Below are 16,192 nucleotides of genomic sequence, written 5' to 3' on the forward strand. Positions count from 1 at the left end.
GGTACTTTTTGCCTGGAAACAAACAAACAAACAAACAAAACAAATAGGTGAGCGTCTCCACAAAAACAGTGGGTGCACTTTCCACCTGTCAGCCAGGAGATGACCTTGGATACAAGTGATGATGACGTCTCTTTCCTGTTCGGATGACTTTAAGAACTTCTGTCTCTCCTTGAGCGCGAACCTTTGGCAGGGGCACCTCCCACTTGCCGGCTTTCTCTTTCCTCTTCTGTTTGATCTGTTTGATCATGTTGGAGAGTATGAAAGGGGCAAAGCGTTTGGACTTGGCAAAATGTGAGGAGGAGATCAGAGAAAACCCGAATATTCAGCTTTGTTGCATGATCAACGTTGATGAGCAACAAATGAAATGGGTTGCAATTAAAACCAGATCAGGGATCGAAACTGAATCATTTTTGTTTCATACGGGAAAAAAATCTGAATTTGTTTTCTTCCTGTTCATCAAGTCCATAAATATCTTTCCGATCTGAACGCAGCTGATTTTAAAGGGGCAGTATTATTTATTTTCCAGGCACACAGTGACATTTTCTAGCACAATAAATCAACTAAGTTATCTTCAGTCGTTACATAAATGCTGCATATATCAAATGTGACTTAACAGAAATTAGACTTTGTGCTTTAACGTCTTGAAATTGAGCCTCTGTCTCTTTAAGAAGCTGCTGCTCTTTCTGAAAATCCACCGTCAGGACATGGCTCCTCTATCAACCCTTTGAAGAGGCAGCAGAATTTGAATTTGATATTAAAATTATTTTCGACGAGGTGAAGCAAATGCAAGGTCGATGAATCACTGATGATGGCAAACAGCCTGCAAATAAGTGAATAAGATTTATTAACTCTGCTGCTCAGGCAGCATTAGGAGTGATTACAACAATGTCATTCGTGCTTTTAAAGTTAATATAAAGCCTGCATCACTCAATAAGCTGTAAAAAAAACTTAGATAAGATTTACGAAGACACCGGAGTCATGCGTTTCGATCTGAACCGGCGCTGCGCTTGCCCTGACCTGTTGGGTCGAGGGAAATTCTGTACAAGAAGTACCTGGAAAAGCAGACGACAGTTCCTCTGTGTGTTTTCTTCACCTATTAGGAGTGTCAAAAGACAGAAACCCCGAGGCTGCAAGTGGGTGGTGATAAAAAACAGAAAGCTATTTGAACATATCACCCGCAGCTGTTTTTTTCTCTCTCTGCCATTTCTTTCGTTATGCAATCAGCTGATTAAACCTGAAGCAACCGTCCTGCTCTGGAAGGACGGTTGCTTCAGGTCCTGAAGCAGATCCAGGCTGCAAGAGTATGCAGCGTGGATAAAAAAAACGATCCCATTGTTACACACACTGTCAGGATAATTCTTTCTGCGCTCTAGGTTTGGGTGTATCAATTTAAATATTGACACTATCCATACCAAAGCGAGTATTGGGATGAGATGGATACTTTTCGCCATTTCCGTTCCTTGTGTCCATCTAACCCAGTGCTTCTCAAATAGTGGGGCGCGCCCCCTTTGGGGGCGCGGTGCGATACCTGGGGGGGCGCGTGTGATCCTGGGGAACAGGCTTTTTTTTTGGCCGTACTAGTATAAAGTGTAACTGCGCACAGTAGGCGGCAGTGGCGCTCTCATTGTTACTTCTGTCAACAAAAAGCTCCGACTGCGTTCTGTCTATGGCTTCCGTTATCAACAACCCCCAACATGAAAAAGTTTTTAACAGGGATGAAAGAAAAGCGGAGAGAGACAAAGATAATGAGACAACAGAAAGTCAACCGAAAGCTAAGAAGAGGAAATCCGACGAAGCGTATTTAGCGCTTGGCTTCACTGTGACTACATGTTGGAGAAGAGGAAAGACCGGTGTGTTTGCTGTGTCTAAAAATGCTCGCAGCGGACAGCATGAAGCCAAATAAATTAGCGCGTCACTTAAATACGTTACATCCCAATCACGGCGGTAAGCCGCTAGAGTTTTTTCAGCGAAAACGTGCTGAATATTGCCAACAGTCATCCCGCTTTGTGAAGGCTACTTCAGTAAACCATCGAGCGCTGCTAGCATCATATAAGGTGGCGTACCAAATTGCGCAGTGCAAAAAGCCCCACACCATAGCAGAGGAGCTGATACTGCCTGCAGTAGACATGGATAGTCACGGTGGGGATTGGGGGGCGCGAATAGTTTTCTTCTTGATATGGGGGGCGTAACGGAAAATAATTGAGAAGCACTGATCTAACCAGAGATGCACAGATGGGTGACAGTGGGCTCAGGCCTGTTCGGCCTCAATTCCCTGCTTCTACTTGTGCCGACTGATCAATTGAAAGTCCGTACATGTCTGACCAAGCTTGTGAAGCCACTGGCGTTTTCAATGCGTGCGCTCATTGGCGGCATAGTGCAATAAATTGCTCAGAGTTGACGGGACAGTGGACGAAGTCAAGCGCAACACCGAGGAGGAAAAGTCGGGGATTCAAAAGAGGTGGACGAACTTTCACCTCGCTAAGATTGACGGAGAAGCTCGCCTGGCAACAAGTTCTCGAATTTCTGGATGCAGAATCAAAAGGGTGCCCATTCTGCGTTGCTCAACGTTTTGTTGGATCGCAACCAACCCAAATATTCAGCCCGATTTTGGCACATTTCCTCTGCAACTGTTTTCAGCTGGGGAGGGCGGAGGGTTCTTTGATGTTTCTATTACACAGAAGAGAAGGCATTTGACCTTTGATCTTGAAGTTGCGCCCGACTTCACCTGATCGCACAGCTGCATTTATCTGTCGTTTATCTATCGACACGTATGGTTTTGGACCATCTGTAAATAAAGAAGGGAATTTTCTTTTCCGTCTGGGGTTTCTGTCGCAGACGAAACCCTCAATCACATGACACCTGCTTATTGATGCAGCAGAAAAATGACGATCCACCCCGAGACAATCGCTCGGTTGTGCCGCAGCTGCTGCAAGTTCCCATGAAAGAGGACGAACGCTGTCAGGACGAATCATGAAGTTTGTCTTGTTGTTTGGTTTTTTCCCCCTGTTTGAATTAAATCATACAGTATTTCCAAACAACTTTTAAGAAGCTGGCTCCATGTTGCGCACTCTAAATAATCACCTGCAGTTGTGATTTTCTGCATTTGCAGCTGGATATTTATGGTTGTATGTCATAAATTGAAATATACGTCCTAGTAATATGTTGAAAATAACCTGGAAGCAGGAATTAAACATGCTTTACTTTCAAATTTCCGTTTTTAAAAAGAGTTTTTTTTATTTGTCTGATGTAATATATTCATTTTATATTTTTTTTTTGTCAATGTTTTTTTTGAGGGGGCAAAAAACCATTATTTTGGGAAGGTGATGATGTACCAATGGGTAAATGTCTTGTGTTTTGTTTGTTTGTTCTGCTTTTTTAGATAGAATAGAATGTACACACTTGAAAACATCATCCTTAGTTTTGCAGCTGGATGCAAACAGAGTAAAACTCTCGGCTCCTCCAGGCTCCCAAGCAACTGAGCATTAAGTCTCAGGCTCTGTCCCCAACCGAACCATCTGCCTCATCAGGTTGGGTGAGTTTCCGATTAAAACGCATAACTGAAAAAAATTGAGAAAATGACATTAATGAATAAATAAAAATAACAATCTAGGCTCTTTGATCCCACCGGAGTGCAGGAGGGGTCTCACTTTCCTTCCCCTCCGAAGAGGTTCAGGGTGCTCCTTCACACACACGACCGGGTTTCACCTTTGACCTGAATGCTGCGCAGCATTCTCCACATCTCAGCCTCCCTCTCTCTCTCTCTCTCTCTCTCTCTCTCTCTCTCTCCCTCTCTCCGTTTATCTTTGTGGAAGCGCTGCGGTTCAGCTCCACTCACTGGAATCCCATGTTGGAGTCATTCACTCGTTCCAGTGCGGTGAGTACACCGAATACTTTCTCTTTTTTCATTTGCTTTTCTCACTGCAATTTGTTTGACGTGCTGCTGTCACGTACAGTTTACACTATCACTACAATCGCTCCTGGTAATCGCCAGCTGTCATTTATTGCACAGCAAGAATCCAGCAGGTGCGATCTGACGTTTTATGGCCCACAAACGATCCATCCATTGGCGCTTAAGAGCGCGTGCCGACCTCATGATAATAATGCAGTTGGAGTTTTCTTTTCGTCTCGTTGTTGTTGTTGGCATTCAGCTGAGTTTGAACTTCTCCTCCAAACATCCACAGTTTTGGCCAAAAGCGCAGCGATTGCAGTTCCTCCCGTCTGAACCTCTCTGTTGACCTCGTGTGGGTTTTTGAGGAAAAGCGTCTCCGTGGGTCGACATTTTTGTTCCACGCTGTAAAAAAAAAAAAAGATAAATATCAATCCGCTGTGACCGCCGATGTTCTCGGAAGCATTGCTGCAACAAAGTTCTTTTTTTTTTTTTACGGCGGTCACGCAAGTTTATGTGTTTTCTTAGCGACGAGTCGAAGTGAAATATTTAACTAGGTCGTATAAACATCAGATATCTTAACGAGCATCATAACAGGAAAACTTTAAGAGCAAATGTTTGGACGTGGATGCAGCTGCTAAAAAAATAAAGATGAATTTAACATCAAGCAGAGCGGTGTGAGTGAAACTTCAACCAACAAAACGGAAAATATAGATGAACAAAAAAATTATTTTTGTGTGTGTGTGTGTGTAATATTTTTGATATTTAATGAGCTACAGATTTTATTTTTTGTGTGTACTGTTGAGCAAGTAAAAGATATATATATATGAACTAATTTAGCACTTTTAATTTCATGGCTTTTGTATTCTGTTGGTAACTTAAATTTGGGCAAAAAGTTTGGACACCACTGATGTAGAGGGAAGATAAGGTGCAATATTAGCATGGAACGTGGTGGTGGCAGCATGATGCTGAGGGAATTTATTTCTTCAGCTGGGAGGAGGAAGATTTCTGGGATTCGATCCAGGGGCAAAAGCTGGATGAAAACCTCCCAGAAGCTGCAAACGTCTTTGGGTTCAAATGGACCAGTCAAAGTCCAGATCTAAATCCAGTTGAAAATCGTTGGGAAGCATAATTATTGTTGTTTGTAGACACTCTCCAGCCGGTCTCACTGAGATTGAAGTGTTTCACTGAAAGGAGAGAGGAAACATTTCAGACCAAACCAAACCATAAGTTAACTGTGCAATAAGGCACCAGATTGAAAAAGTTTTTATTTTTCAATCCGGTTCCTTCCCCTTCACAACAGTGCACTCCTTTATGATTTTCTGTCAGAAAAAGAAAGAAAAAGATGATACGAAAATATGTTCGACAATGTCGGAAAAGTCCAGAGTGTTAAAAAAAATATCCATAGTATTCAAATCAAGTTCTGGTGAAGAAGATCGACTTTCGTTAACCTAGAAAAAGTGAGACACTTCGAAAACTGGAAGTTTTACTCTAAGAGGAAGTTAAGAGGATGCCAAACTGAGTCATTATTTTCTTTTGTGGCTGCTGTTACTCTTTGCCAAATTATGCATCTGGTTTTGGGAGGGTACATTTTTTAAATCTTTGGTTGGTTGCCAAGCAGCTGCCAGGGTTTATCTGCAACCTCTGCACCACCACAGGACTTTGAACTTTTAGTTTAATTTTTACCTTCAAAGTAATGATACGCCAGCAGATTAAAACCTGATCTAATGAAGGGTAAGCATCAGAAAGGGCGATTTCTGAAACACTTGTGAAAATGTTGGTGAAATTTGACTCCAGTTTTGGTGCAAACTCTTTTTGAGCGGCTGAAAACCTACAGTCACGTTTAAGTACACTGCAAAAACATAAAGTCTTACCAAGTATTTTCGTTTACTTTCTGGTTTGAGAGAGTTATAGGAGCTGGTTGTAAGTCAGTGGTTCCCAAAGTTTGTGGCGCGCCCCATAGGGACGGTGAACGCAGCGTGAATGAATGGAGAAAAAATAAATACAGTTACACAAAAGTGTTTCAGTGTAAAGATGGTTTGTAGTTTGTTTTGTTGCAACCTAATAAACTTCAGTGGAGTTTGAAAACAAAATAAGTGTTTTATGTCTGGTTGAACGATGTGTGTGCCCGGTTGATTTTTATTTTTTGGGAGGGATTTTATTGTAATCCATAGGGGGGACCCAGGAAATCTTTGGGAACCACTGCTTTAAGTCAATAATTCTGTAATACTGATTAAAAAATTCCTCTGGCAGATTTTTTTTTCACTTATGGATCAAATGTGTTTTTAGAAGTGAAATAGATCTTGATATTGATGAATACATTTTCATCATTATCAAGGAATTGCTGACCTTAAAACCAGATCCTACATCTGGCAGAAAAGTTGCTTTTAAGTTAGTTTTGTCTTACTAAAGGCATTTTGGTCCAGTTTCTTGTCGTCTAGAAATTAGACGAAAAGACTTGGTCGGCTTTATGTGTTTTTGCAGTGCATGTTAAGACTTCATCAATAAGACCCCTGAATAAAATAAAGACATAGAAAAAGCAGAGGAAACTCAGTATTTAAACCACCTTGATACTTACAAGTAATTTAAACATTCTATTTGTTTTTAATACTAATGTTTTCCCTGGAATAAATCTTTCTGTTTTTTGCCCTAATAAGTTGCATAAATAATTATCAGACAGCCAGAAACATAGCAAGAGGAAACACTCGCAAGGGAAAGAAAATGCATTGTTTGATTGTTGTATCAGGTTCATGGTCCGTATTAAGTTTCTTCTTCTTTGGAAAATCCAACTGAAGGAAATTAAAAGTGTTCAGAGGTTTACTACTCCTACTGAACTGGTTAAAAGATTAACATTTGCCTTTTGCTGTCTTACTTAATTTTCACACTTTAAACCAATAAACCGAGCAGTATTAACAAGACGAGTCGTGATTTCTGCTAGTCAGATGGAAAAACCAGCGACTTTTGAAGAAATTTAACTTTTAGCTTTTTAGCTTAGCTTCCAATTGACTCTTTTCAATCGAAGAGCGTTATTGTGAAGAACGTTCATCGTCTTTCAATAGTAAGAGTCCAGATGTCAGAGTAAACGAGTAAATTGGTCTTTATCACATTGTGAAATTGTTTGAATTAAACCGGAAAACACAGCAGATCGCTCATTGGCGTCAGCCTGTCAAGCAATAGTGATCATAACATTGGAAAAATTGGAATAAATCTGCTAAGTGCAAAGTAAATGATTTTGGAAAAACTAGGATGAGGTTGTTTTTTATTTTGGCTGTATCAAAAGATATTTTTAATGATTTATCACGTGTGCGAACTTATTGACGTGTGATTGTAATTACGTTTCTTATTTAACGGAAACACTGCAATTCTGAAATTGTGTTTTCTCAATGTCTTTATGCTGACATGTCCTTTCCTCTTCCTCCAGTTGTTGAAGCCGTTCGATGATGTTCTCTGTTTGGATAAGTTTGAGTCTGTTGTACCTCATACAACACACCGTTTCATCAGATGACGGTAATATGCTTTATTTTATTTCTGATGCTTTTTAGAGTTTAACAAGAATACTTCATCTAAACGGAGTGGTAATAATAATAATAGAATTAATTGATTCTCTCATTTTGCTGTTTGTCTTTGTTTAGCGGTGTCACTGATTTGCCCCAAGACAGTTTCAGTCATATCCGGCAAAAAGGTTGTGCAAAACTGTTCAATAGAATTTAAAAATGAAAGTGGCTGTGAGGTTGAAGACTCCGAATTGAGTCACTCAAATGGCACCACTAAATGTGGAAACGACTCAGAACCATACAGCTGTGCCTGGGATGCAAACTCCACTGTGACCGTGACGATCGTTGGCGTAAAAGAGGACAATATCAGAGTTGAGATCCTTACAAAATGTGGTATGGCTTCTGATGATATCCACGTGCACATCAACTTTGACTTCGGTGAGTTACTTTCGGCATCTAGAAGTCTGTTTTTTGTTCAGACATGAAGTTGTATTAAAAATAAATGTATTCACTTCTATATATGACAGAGCCACATGCATGGCGTACGAAGTCAATGGAAGAGGAAAGCACACTCATCATACTGAGTGTTCTTGTTACAGTCATCGTTGTGGCAGTCGTTGTGGCCATTTTGTCTTGCCTTATTAAAAAGTTAACTTCGAAAAAGAACCAAGAACACACCATGGTGAGCCAGCAGGACCCTGTCTGAAATCTCCATAAGAAAAGAAAGTTTTCGTCACTTCTTTCTGACAGAACTCTTTTGGACCGACATTGGTCAGATGGTGTCTTGTCCACTGAAACCGGGACCATCGACTCTTTGTGAGTGAACTGCTAAAGCTGCTGCTTTGTGCACATACTGTATATTGTGTACATATTCGTGTGTACACTCTTTGTCCGTAGAACAATTGAGTGCCTCTTGGCTGCTATGACCAAATGTAACACAGTTCAGTTTTAATGTTTTGTACATGCATTTGTTGAAAATGAAAGGTATTCCTCATTGTACTCCTTTTATTATAAATTTATCAACTTCCTTTCAACAAGGGCCATTTTCTTGACACCCAAGCGATACGAAGGATGCAATAATGGACAAACATCAGTTTGCATTCCATTTTTATGGTAACCAGTGTTGGGTTAAATAATTAACTGGTTCCTGGAAGAAATGGCTAAAATTTGTAGAGATGGGAGCTTTGATTAGACTAAAACCTTCAGGATGTGTCTCTATCAATGAGACATTCAAGACACTCACACGTCTTTGTCCTTGTTTACCTCAAACAAACCGGTATGGGAAAACTCACATTAACAATAACATAAATCACTGCACTCTTTTTTTTACAACACATCTATTAAGTGCTGTTTCTAACGGCATTCAAGCAATTCTGTTTACACTGTGTTTTTGTGAATGACATCGTGACCGGTGCGTATATTTCCAAAGACATTATTTTCAACGAGTTCTCATAAACGAACAAGATGTCGAATATTGATGAACTGTGGACATGAATGGGTTCATTTCAACCTGAGGAAACTTAATTCAGAACCAGAACTTTATACGGATGAACTGGGAACAAACTCAGCACAGCAATGACACAGACATCATTTATTTCAGCAGTCTGAATTTGACATTATAACACATCTAGTTGAGAAAGCAGCGGAAATTGCTCACTGTGCTGCTGAAGGCTGACCAATATGCAATACACACCAATATCAATGTATTTCTGTATGTGTGTTTTTTTTTATGTAATTAAACAATAATGTTGTTGCTTTGTATACAAAATCACTCAAATTATGATCAATTTGTAAAAAATAAAATAAAATTTGAAATGGAAATAAACAGTTTTGATAACTTTTCCTGTCCAGCAGCCATATTGTTTTGTTTTTATTATCATTTGAGCAGAGTTTCCAAAGTAAGAAATCATTCATCCTTCGGCTTTTAACAAGAAAAGTTTGAGGTGATTGCCAGTAAAGCTTGACTCCCTCCAATCTGTGTCAGATCGCTATCCCAAGAGGAATCCAAACAACAAACGGCTAATCTCAGCATCTCACTACTCACAACTTCGTTTCGTTTCACTTTTTCCTCAGAGGTTTATGTTTCGAAAGAGCTCCAAATTCAGAAGTAAACAGGGGAAAACAATTCATTGATTGACTTTAAAACAAAACCACACCAGCTGATACAAATACCTCCCTCTTAAAAGTAATGCCTCTCTTTTGATTGGGTAAAAAAAAAAAAAAAAAAAACCTTGGTATTTTATTCTATGTTGCATGCCTTTGTGTTTTGTGTTTATGATGTAAAGCACTTTGAAATGCCTTGTAGCTGAAATGTGCTATACAAATAAAATTTGATTGATTGATTGATAGGTAAGGAAACAGAAATGTGCTCAGCTAAACTAATTGTAACTCAGTGGTTTTGAAATTCAAGCAATCGCTTTATTTTTTATATTTCTCAATTTTTAAGTCAGCTGGTCGTTCAAAGACGGTCGGCACATCTGTCGCAAAGCCGAGAATCAGTTTCACAAACAAGACATCACGCAGCAGCAATATGATTTATGAAGGCACAAGTCAGGGCAGGTATCATGTGGCACCCAAGATGAGGTGTGACATCCTCACATGCCATCATGCAGGAAAAGCACATTTTTACGAGCTTTATTGCATCTAAACTTGGCAGCGTAACTCCTTTGGTTTTATAAAGGCCGTTTGTCCCAATCGGGACATTTAAACGATGGAAAAAAAGGCAAAACGAGTCAGTTTACATAAATACCAGAGTCAACCACAACATTCCTTCAAGCATTAAATTGTTCTCTAAAATGCGGCGTTCGTTTTTTTGCCTGTTGTAACAAGAGTCGAACATCTTTCAGTTCACCAATCAGTTGCGTTTACCTCTGACCTCCCGAATGGATGTCACTTTCTGTCGCTGATTCATGAACCCTGACCTTGACTTAACATTTAGAGGGTGTTGTTGGCTGTTTCTTTACCTCATATGTACATAAAGCAGAAGCAGACCCCCGTCCCCTCACCCTGGGGGGGACTCAGTTGTCATCTCTAGTAGACATCGCAGCGGAAACGAGTGCATACCAACAATTTCCACTGAATGACGGTCTTGTCATTCAGTGGAAATTGTGGATATGCATGGCAGAGCAAGGAAAAGAAGTAGGCGAAACAACAACAATTATTATCATCTGGCAACCAGCAAATGAAGAGAAGCAGGTAGCAATTTGTAAATGAGGCCAGGCGTGACAAACCTGCACGGAGTCATCGAGAAAGACACGTTTCACAGAAGCCTTTGCATTTTGAAGCAGGATGTGGAATAATCTGGAATGATGAATGATAGATTATAACAACTCAACTCAGGCACTACTTAAACATACATAAAAACAAAACGAACCAGAACGTAAAACCACAGGTGTTGTCACGCTAACAGGCCCGCTAAGGTATAGCAAGCTAATTTTCCAATCTAATTCATTATCTACGGGGAGGAAGTGTCATTCCTTTTACATATCTAGAAGACACATAGCCAACCCGAGACCTGTTCTACCGGACCTCTCTTCAGGTCAAAGGTCATCTTCTTTTTTGATAAACATTACATGCAAATATTATTTTGTTTCCCCCCTCTTTCTTTCCTCTGCCTCTGAAGGATGAGTCTATTTTTTCGGCATTTATTTTGTTAATTTGTCTTCCTCTGACGCTTTGGAGGTTTGGATATTTGACATACCACCAGGGGGCGCCAAGAGCAATTTCTTCTTTCTTTCGGCACGTAGAAATGTGTGCAGAGACTTTAGATGCAAGCTGATATAATCTGACACTGGAACATCGGATCTGTTTCAGATATCAGCCCTAACAAACTGATGTGTTTTGTATTATATTACCGCCTCAGTCAGTGTAGTTCTTCACCAGGCTATCATTTCTGTTGGAACATTGCTACAAATAAAGCAAAAGTCTCCTACTCATTCTTCAAATCTGGATCATTTAAAGGGAGAGAAAGAATCCATCATTCAGTCTGACTTGTTGGATCATGAGACTACTTTATCTACACATACCATTTGTTTGAACTCTCCTGCGGTCTTAAAAGACTTTTTATTTACGTCGGCGGAACAAGTCAGTGTTGGGTTGTTGACCGGGCCTTTGTATGTATATTTTCATCAGGTTCTTTTTAGAAGGGATACAGGAAAAGGGAAGATTATGTGGACAAAGAGTAATGATTATACAAGTTAAACTCCTGTTCAGACTCACAGTCACTAAAAAGGTGTTGTGTTTACATGTGTTTGAGCCTGTATTTTTGGTAGCAAGGTGTTGTTACCAAATAATTTATGATTTATATTTTAATAAAATATAAAAGTCTTTATTATTATGTTCTGTTGGTGAAAAGCCAACAGAAACATATATTTTATGTCTGTTTTTGGGTCCCATATTAAATCCTCCCATTTGACCCCATGTTAAATCCACCTGTCGTTCCATACAAACCAAGTGGAGACCTTTACTCTGTAATGCAATTCAAGGTCCCCTCTAAGCTGCTAAGAACGACGAAGCAGCAGCATTTGAATAGCTGAAGGCAGATCACATTGAGAGACGAAAAATTATAATTCAAAATATATCATTTTTGTTAGTACTGCAGACATTGTTGTTAATTCATTTCGAATGGCATTCAACATATCATTCATTGTCAAATGTGGTCATAATTTCTGTTTTTGGGTAATATTTGTGTTGCAAAGAATTTATTAAATAATATCGCTCAAGTTAAATCATCAATTTCTTAAAAGAGTTCAAGTGATTCAGTGTAGTAGGCAAACACTCTTTAGGTCACAAATGGGTACAGGAAGTTCTATTGCAGCATCTAAAGGTCCCCACTTTGACATGCAGACGTCGCTCTGAGATCCAGGTCCCTGCTTGGCAATTTATTTAAAAAATGATCAGTAGTCAAATTTTCAGTTGTGTTATAGTGATAGAGCTTTAAAGGGATTTTTATTTTTGCTTTTTCAACAAGCTGGAAACAGGATAGCAGGTTTAGGCTGACAGACACCTTTTGGTAGGTGTGTGTGTGTGTGTGTGTGTGTGTGTGTGTGTGTGTGTGTGTGTGTGTGTGTGTGTGTGTGTGTGTGTGTGTGTGTGTGTGTGTGTGTGTGTGTGTGCGTGTGTGTGCGTGTGTGTGTGTGGTTTTTGTTTTGAATAGGCTTCCTTTTCTGGCCTCTTGAAGTTTCAGAAGTTTTTAACATTTTTTATTTATTTATTCTTTTAACCCTCTTCAGGCAGGTGTTGCAGATTTACAACTTAGCCAGTCTTTGCAAGTAATTTGAGCCTGAGAGGGTTAAAAAGCTTGAACTCGTCGACATTAGTTTCCGAAATCAGTGATTTTTTTTTTTTTTTTTTTTTTGGTTTGTTTTTTCTTTCAGGACATTCTGAGTGTGTTTATCCATTTGAGCGACGGAACATGAAATAACAAAGTCGACAGAAACAAACAGCCTTTCAGGCCCTTTGATCGGCTGCAGCGCAGCATAAACACTCCCACACGCTCCAGTCATATCCTCCGCCGGCCACAAATGAGGCGTTCGAGTGACAGTCGTCTCAGAGCTCCTCGCGGCGTGTCTCAGGCGTCCCCCACCACCACCACCCTGTGCGTGTGGCGGCTTGCCTGCAGCGCCTCTGTTGCGGGATGAACGCCAAGTGGTGGAGCTGCGTGCTGGCGCTGCTCTGCATGCCTGCCGAGGTGACGCTGATCTCCGGGACAGGTGAGTTTGTTTACGCTCGAGTGAAGTGGGAAGCAAAAGCCGTTTGGTTGGGGGAATGTGAAGAAAGTTGAAAGGCTCGGATTGCTGTTTGCAGCTGTTGCATGCTGCTTAGCTCAATGATGAAACAGTTTGTTTGTTTGTTTGTTTGTTTGTTTTTATCAACGTGCACCTGCAGGTTAAGCTGCTCTTTCTGGATTATGTTGCATTTGTGCATTGCCTTGGGGTTTGCTGTAATATTCAATTGAGATCCTCTGAACGGCCAACAGTTATGCACGAATGTGACGTGGAAGAAAATGATGCATGTTTGTTTTTGACAGGTACAAAATTTGTATTCAGTTCACCTTACTTTGATAGCCATAAAAAAAATGCAAAAAAATGAGAGCAACCACTTTGTCTTGAAAAGTTACAAAACAATAAAGCTCAATTTGAAACGTCTAGTCAAGGCAACTCTGGAGGACCTGCAGAGATCCGCAGCTCATTTAGTAGGATCTGATTAGATGAAAACTGTTTTGTGGATCAAATGTGGGCTTTATAAAATATATATATATATATATTATTATTAATTATATATATATATATAAGACGTTTAATTTTTGCAACAAGTCGTGCAGGGGACGTCACAAACATTTGGAAACAGGCGTTCTGGGTCATGAAACATCTCATTTGAACTTTTTTTCTTTTGGGGCGAAAAAAAAACAAAAAACTATCTACGCATCATTTCTCAAGACGTGACACTGACAGCAGAACCACAACCATAAATAAACAACCGGAGCTACAACATAGGCCAGAAGTCACTGCAAGACATGAATATTGACATTTATAGATGCTGTTTTTGCAGTTTCTGTTTATGCAGAGCATTAAGAGTCCAACCCCAAAAGACTTGCTCTACAAGTACTGACCCAGAGGGACTGTATGCAAACGCACAGCACATTTTTATTTGTCATTTGTCTTTTTAAGATCATTTCTAAGATCTTTTGCAAGGCAGCGTATTTGCTTCTCCCTATTTTTTTGTGTTTTTTTTAACAGATCTAATTACAATTTCAGTTTGTAATGGCTGAAATTGTTAGAAGCATGAAATGTTATAACATTGTTACATTGAGTGGGCCTGTCACAATAATCAACGAATCACATGATAAATTCAAAACAAGCGCAATAATTTTGTGATTTATTATTTTCCTCTTTTATTCTCTTTCTGCCAAAAACTGGATGATAAAAGTTTTCAGTTTGGTGTTTTGGTTTCATCTATTCCCTTTTTTATTTTTTGAAGGACAATTTTGTTGTTTCGATGTTTGATGACCTTGTCTTCGTCTCTAACGGTCCGTCGCTTTCTCTCTGGCAGCTTCCCAAAGCCCATTGTTCATTTCCAATGTGTGGATCAATTCGTCATTTGAGATCAAATGCGCCACATTCCTACCACACCCAATCGGCCTCTCTCTGAATAGGCGCTTCCTTGGAAATGAGCAAATTCTGTACCTCCACTTTTCCGATGGAGTTGTTACCAAGAACACTATACTTGATAAATTTCAAAACAGAATTAGCATAACCAAAGAGCATCAGGATTCAGGAGCCAACTATCAGTTTAAGCTCAAGCTGTCCCGTCTGGAGCTGGAAGACACAGACTTGTATTACTGCAGCTGGACCTACTTAGACGAACAGTACAATAACTGTGACTTGAAGAGCAATGGGAGCATCGTCATTGTCAGAGGTGAGAGGAAATGTGCTGGTGACTCACATCAGACGAATTGCAGCGTTACACGTTATTCTTTAAGCCCTTTGAGCTGCCATGTCGTTGAAATGTGGGACGCAAAGAAACTTGGCTTTAAATGTCCGACTTATTTCCTCACAGAGGCCAGGCCCGTTAAAGAATGCAGCGTCCCCACCGTGGATATGACCCTGATCTACCTGAGCATCGCGGCTGCAATCGGCGTGTTCCTGACGATCGTCGGCCTGTTTGTGAGGTGCAGGAGGGTACGTGCGACCTGCACCAGATGAGAGTTTGAAACCGTGTGCGGATTAATCAGCCCATTTTCGTCCTCAAACAGCTCAAGAAGAACTTCCAGCCTTTCAGAGGTTACGCCCCTCCCTTGCCGCCGAGACCCTCACGGCCTCCGCAGACCTCCAGACCCAACCAGCCTCGGAACATCTACACGCACCAGCAGCAGACCGCCGATCACCGCCCCTATATGATGGCGTCCACAAAAACCTACGGCAATTTTGGCAACCTGTGATGCTAAGCGCCGATGCCAACTGATGATAAAATCTCATTTTTGCAGTGAGGGCATCTGAAAAGCACTCTGGCTGTAAATAGCTAGTGGAACTGGTTAGCTGTATGCAGTGCCTTTCACTTCCTTGACATCTAATTTACCCTTTTTGTCTGCAGAAATGTGTCTCAGCTACCACATCCTGAAAGAAGCGAGAATGTATAGGTGTGAGTGACAGTGCGAGCTTTGTTTGTGATGGAAAATTGCAAAGTTAGCTTTGTTTCCATTTCTGCTTGCTGTGCAGGTTTCCTTGACCCATGAAGGCTTCAAATGAACTTCAGACTCTCATGCAATTATTTTTCTCCCTTGTATATAATGTGTACTTTTGCCTGTTTTAATATTACAATAAATGAAAAATGTTCAAAAGCACACTTTTGTCTCGGAGGCTCGTGGAGTCCATGCTTTTTAAGTTTCACCACACATCTGTGCTCTGATCAGGTTTACTGTAAACATCATTCAACAGTCTGCTTTGGGGGGAAATTTTTAGTGATGCTGAAACTGATTTAGAGAGAAGCAAGCATCCACTGGAGGAGACTATGATCAAGAATGGAAATTATGCCTCGTTTTAATAACAAAAATTTGAAAAAAACATGGAGTTCTGCCTTAGATGACAGAGAGCGTTAATAAGAGAGCAAAAAGGAAACTCATGTTCATATGTTAGGACGGCCCAGTCAAAGTCCAGATCAAAATCAAATTGCGAATCTGTCGCGAGCTCTAAAAATTAAACAAAGGGGCAAACTTTCACTTTTGTGTTGGACTGTCACATAAAATTTGAAATAAACACACTGAGATTTGTGGTTGGGTTGTGAAAAAAAAAGTGAGAAAAAGTTTACAGATTTT

General features: G+C 40.2%; 1 protein-coding gene and 1 long non-coding RNA gene across 2 annotated transcripts; both read left to right on the forward strand.

Annotated features, from left to right (window-relative positions):
* The first annotated feature begins 3,770 nt into the window (after positions 1-3,770).
* Positions 3,771-9,220, forward strand: LOC129377463 (uncharacterized). The gene is made up of 4 exons (XR_008607931.1): positions 3,771-3,874; positions 7,308-7,393; positions 7,519-7,818; positions 7,908-9,220. It is a non-coding gene; the product is annotated as an uncharacterized LOC129377463 (long non-coding RNA).
* A 3,570-nt stretch (positions 9,221-12,790) lies between these two features.
* Positions 12,791-15,723, forward strand: LOC129377554 (uncharacterized). Its single transcript, XM_055057582.1, has 4 exons — positions 12,791-13,091; positions 14,431-14,796; positions 14,938-15,059; positions 15,134-15,723. The coding sequence occupies exons 1-4, from the start codon at positions 13,016-13,018 to the stop codon at positions 15,317-15,319; spliced, it is 750 nt and encodes a 249-aa protein (XP_054913557.1). The 5' UTR covers positions 12,791-13,015; the 3' UTR covers positions 15,320-15,723.
* The last annotated feature ends 469 nt before the right edge of the window (positions 15,724-16,192 follow it).

The sequence above is a fragment of the Poeciliopsis prolifica genome, unplaced genomic scaffold, assembly GCF_027474105.1.
Source record: "Poeciliopsis prolifica strain line A6 unplaced genomic scaffold, Auburn_PproV2 SCAFFOLD048, whole genome shotgun sequence".
In the NCBI taxonomy this organism is placed as follows: Eukaryota; Metazoa; Chordata; class Actinopteri; order Cyprinodontiformes; family Poeciliidae; genus Poeciliopsis; species Poeciliopsis prolifica.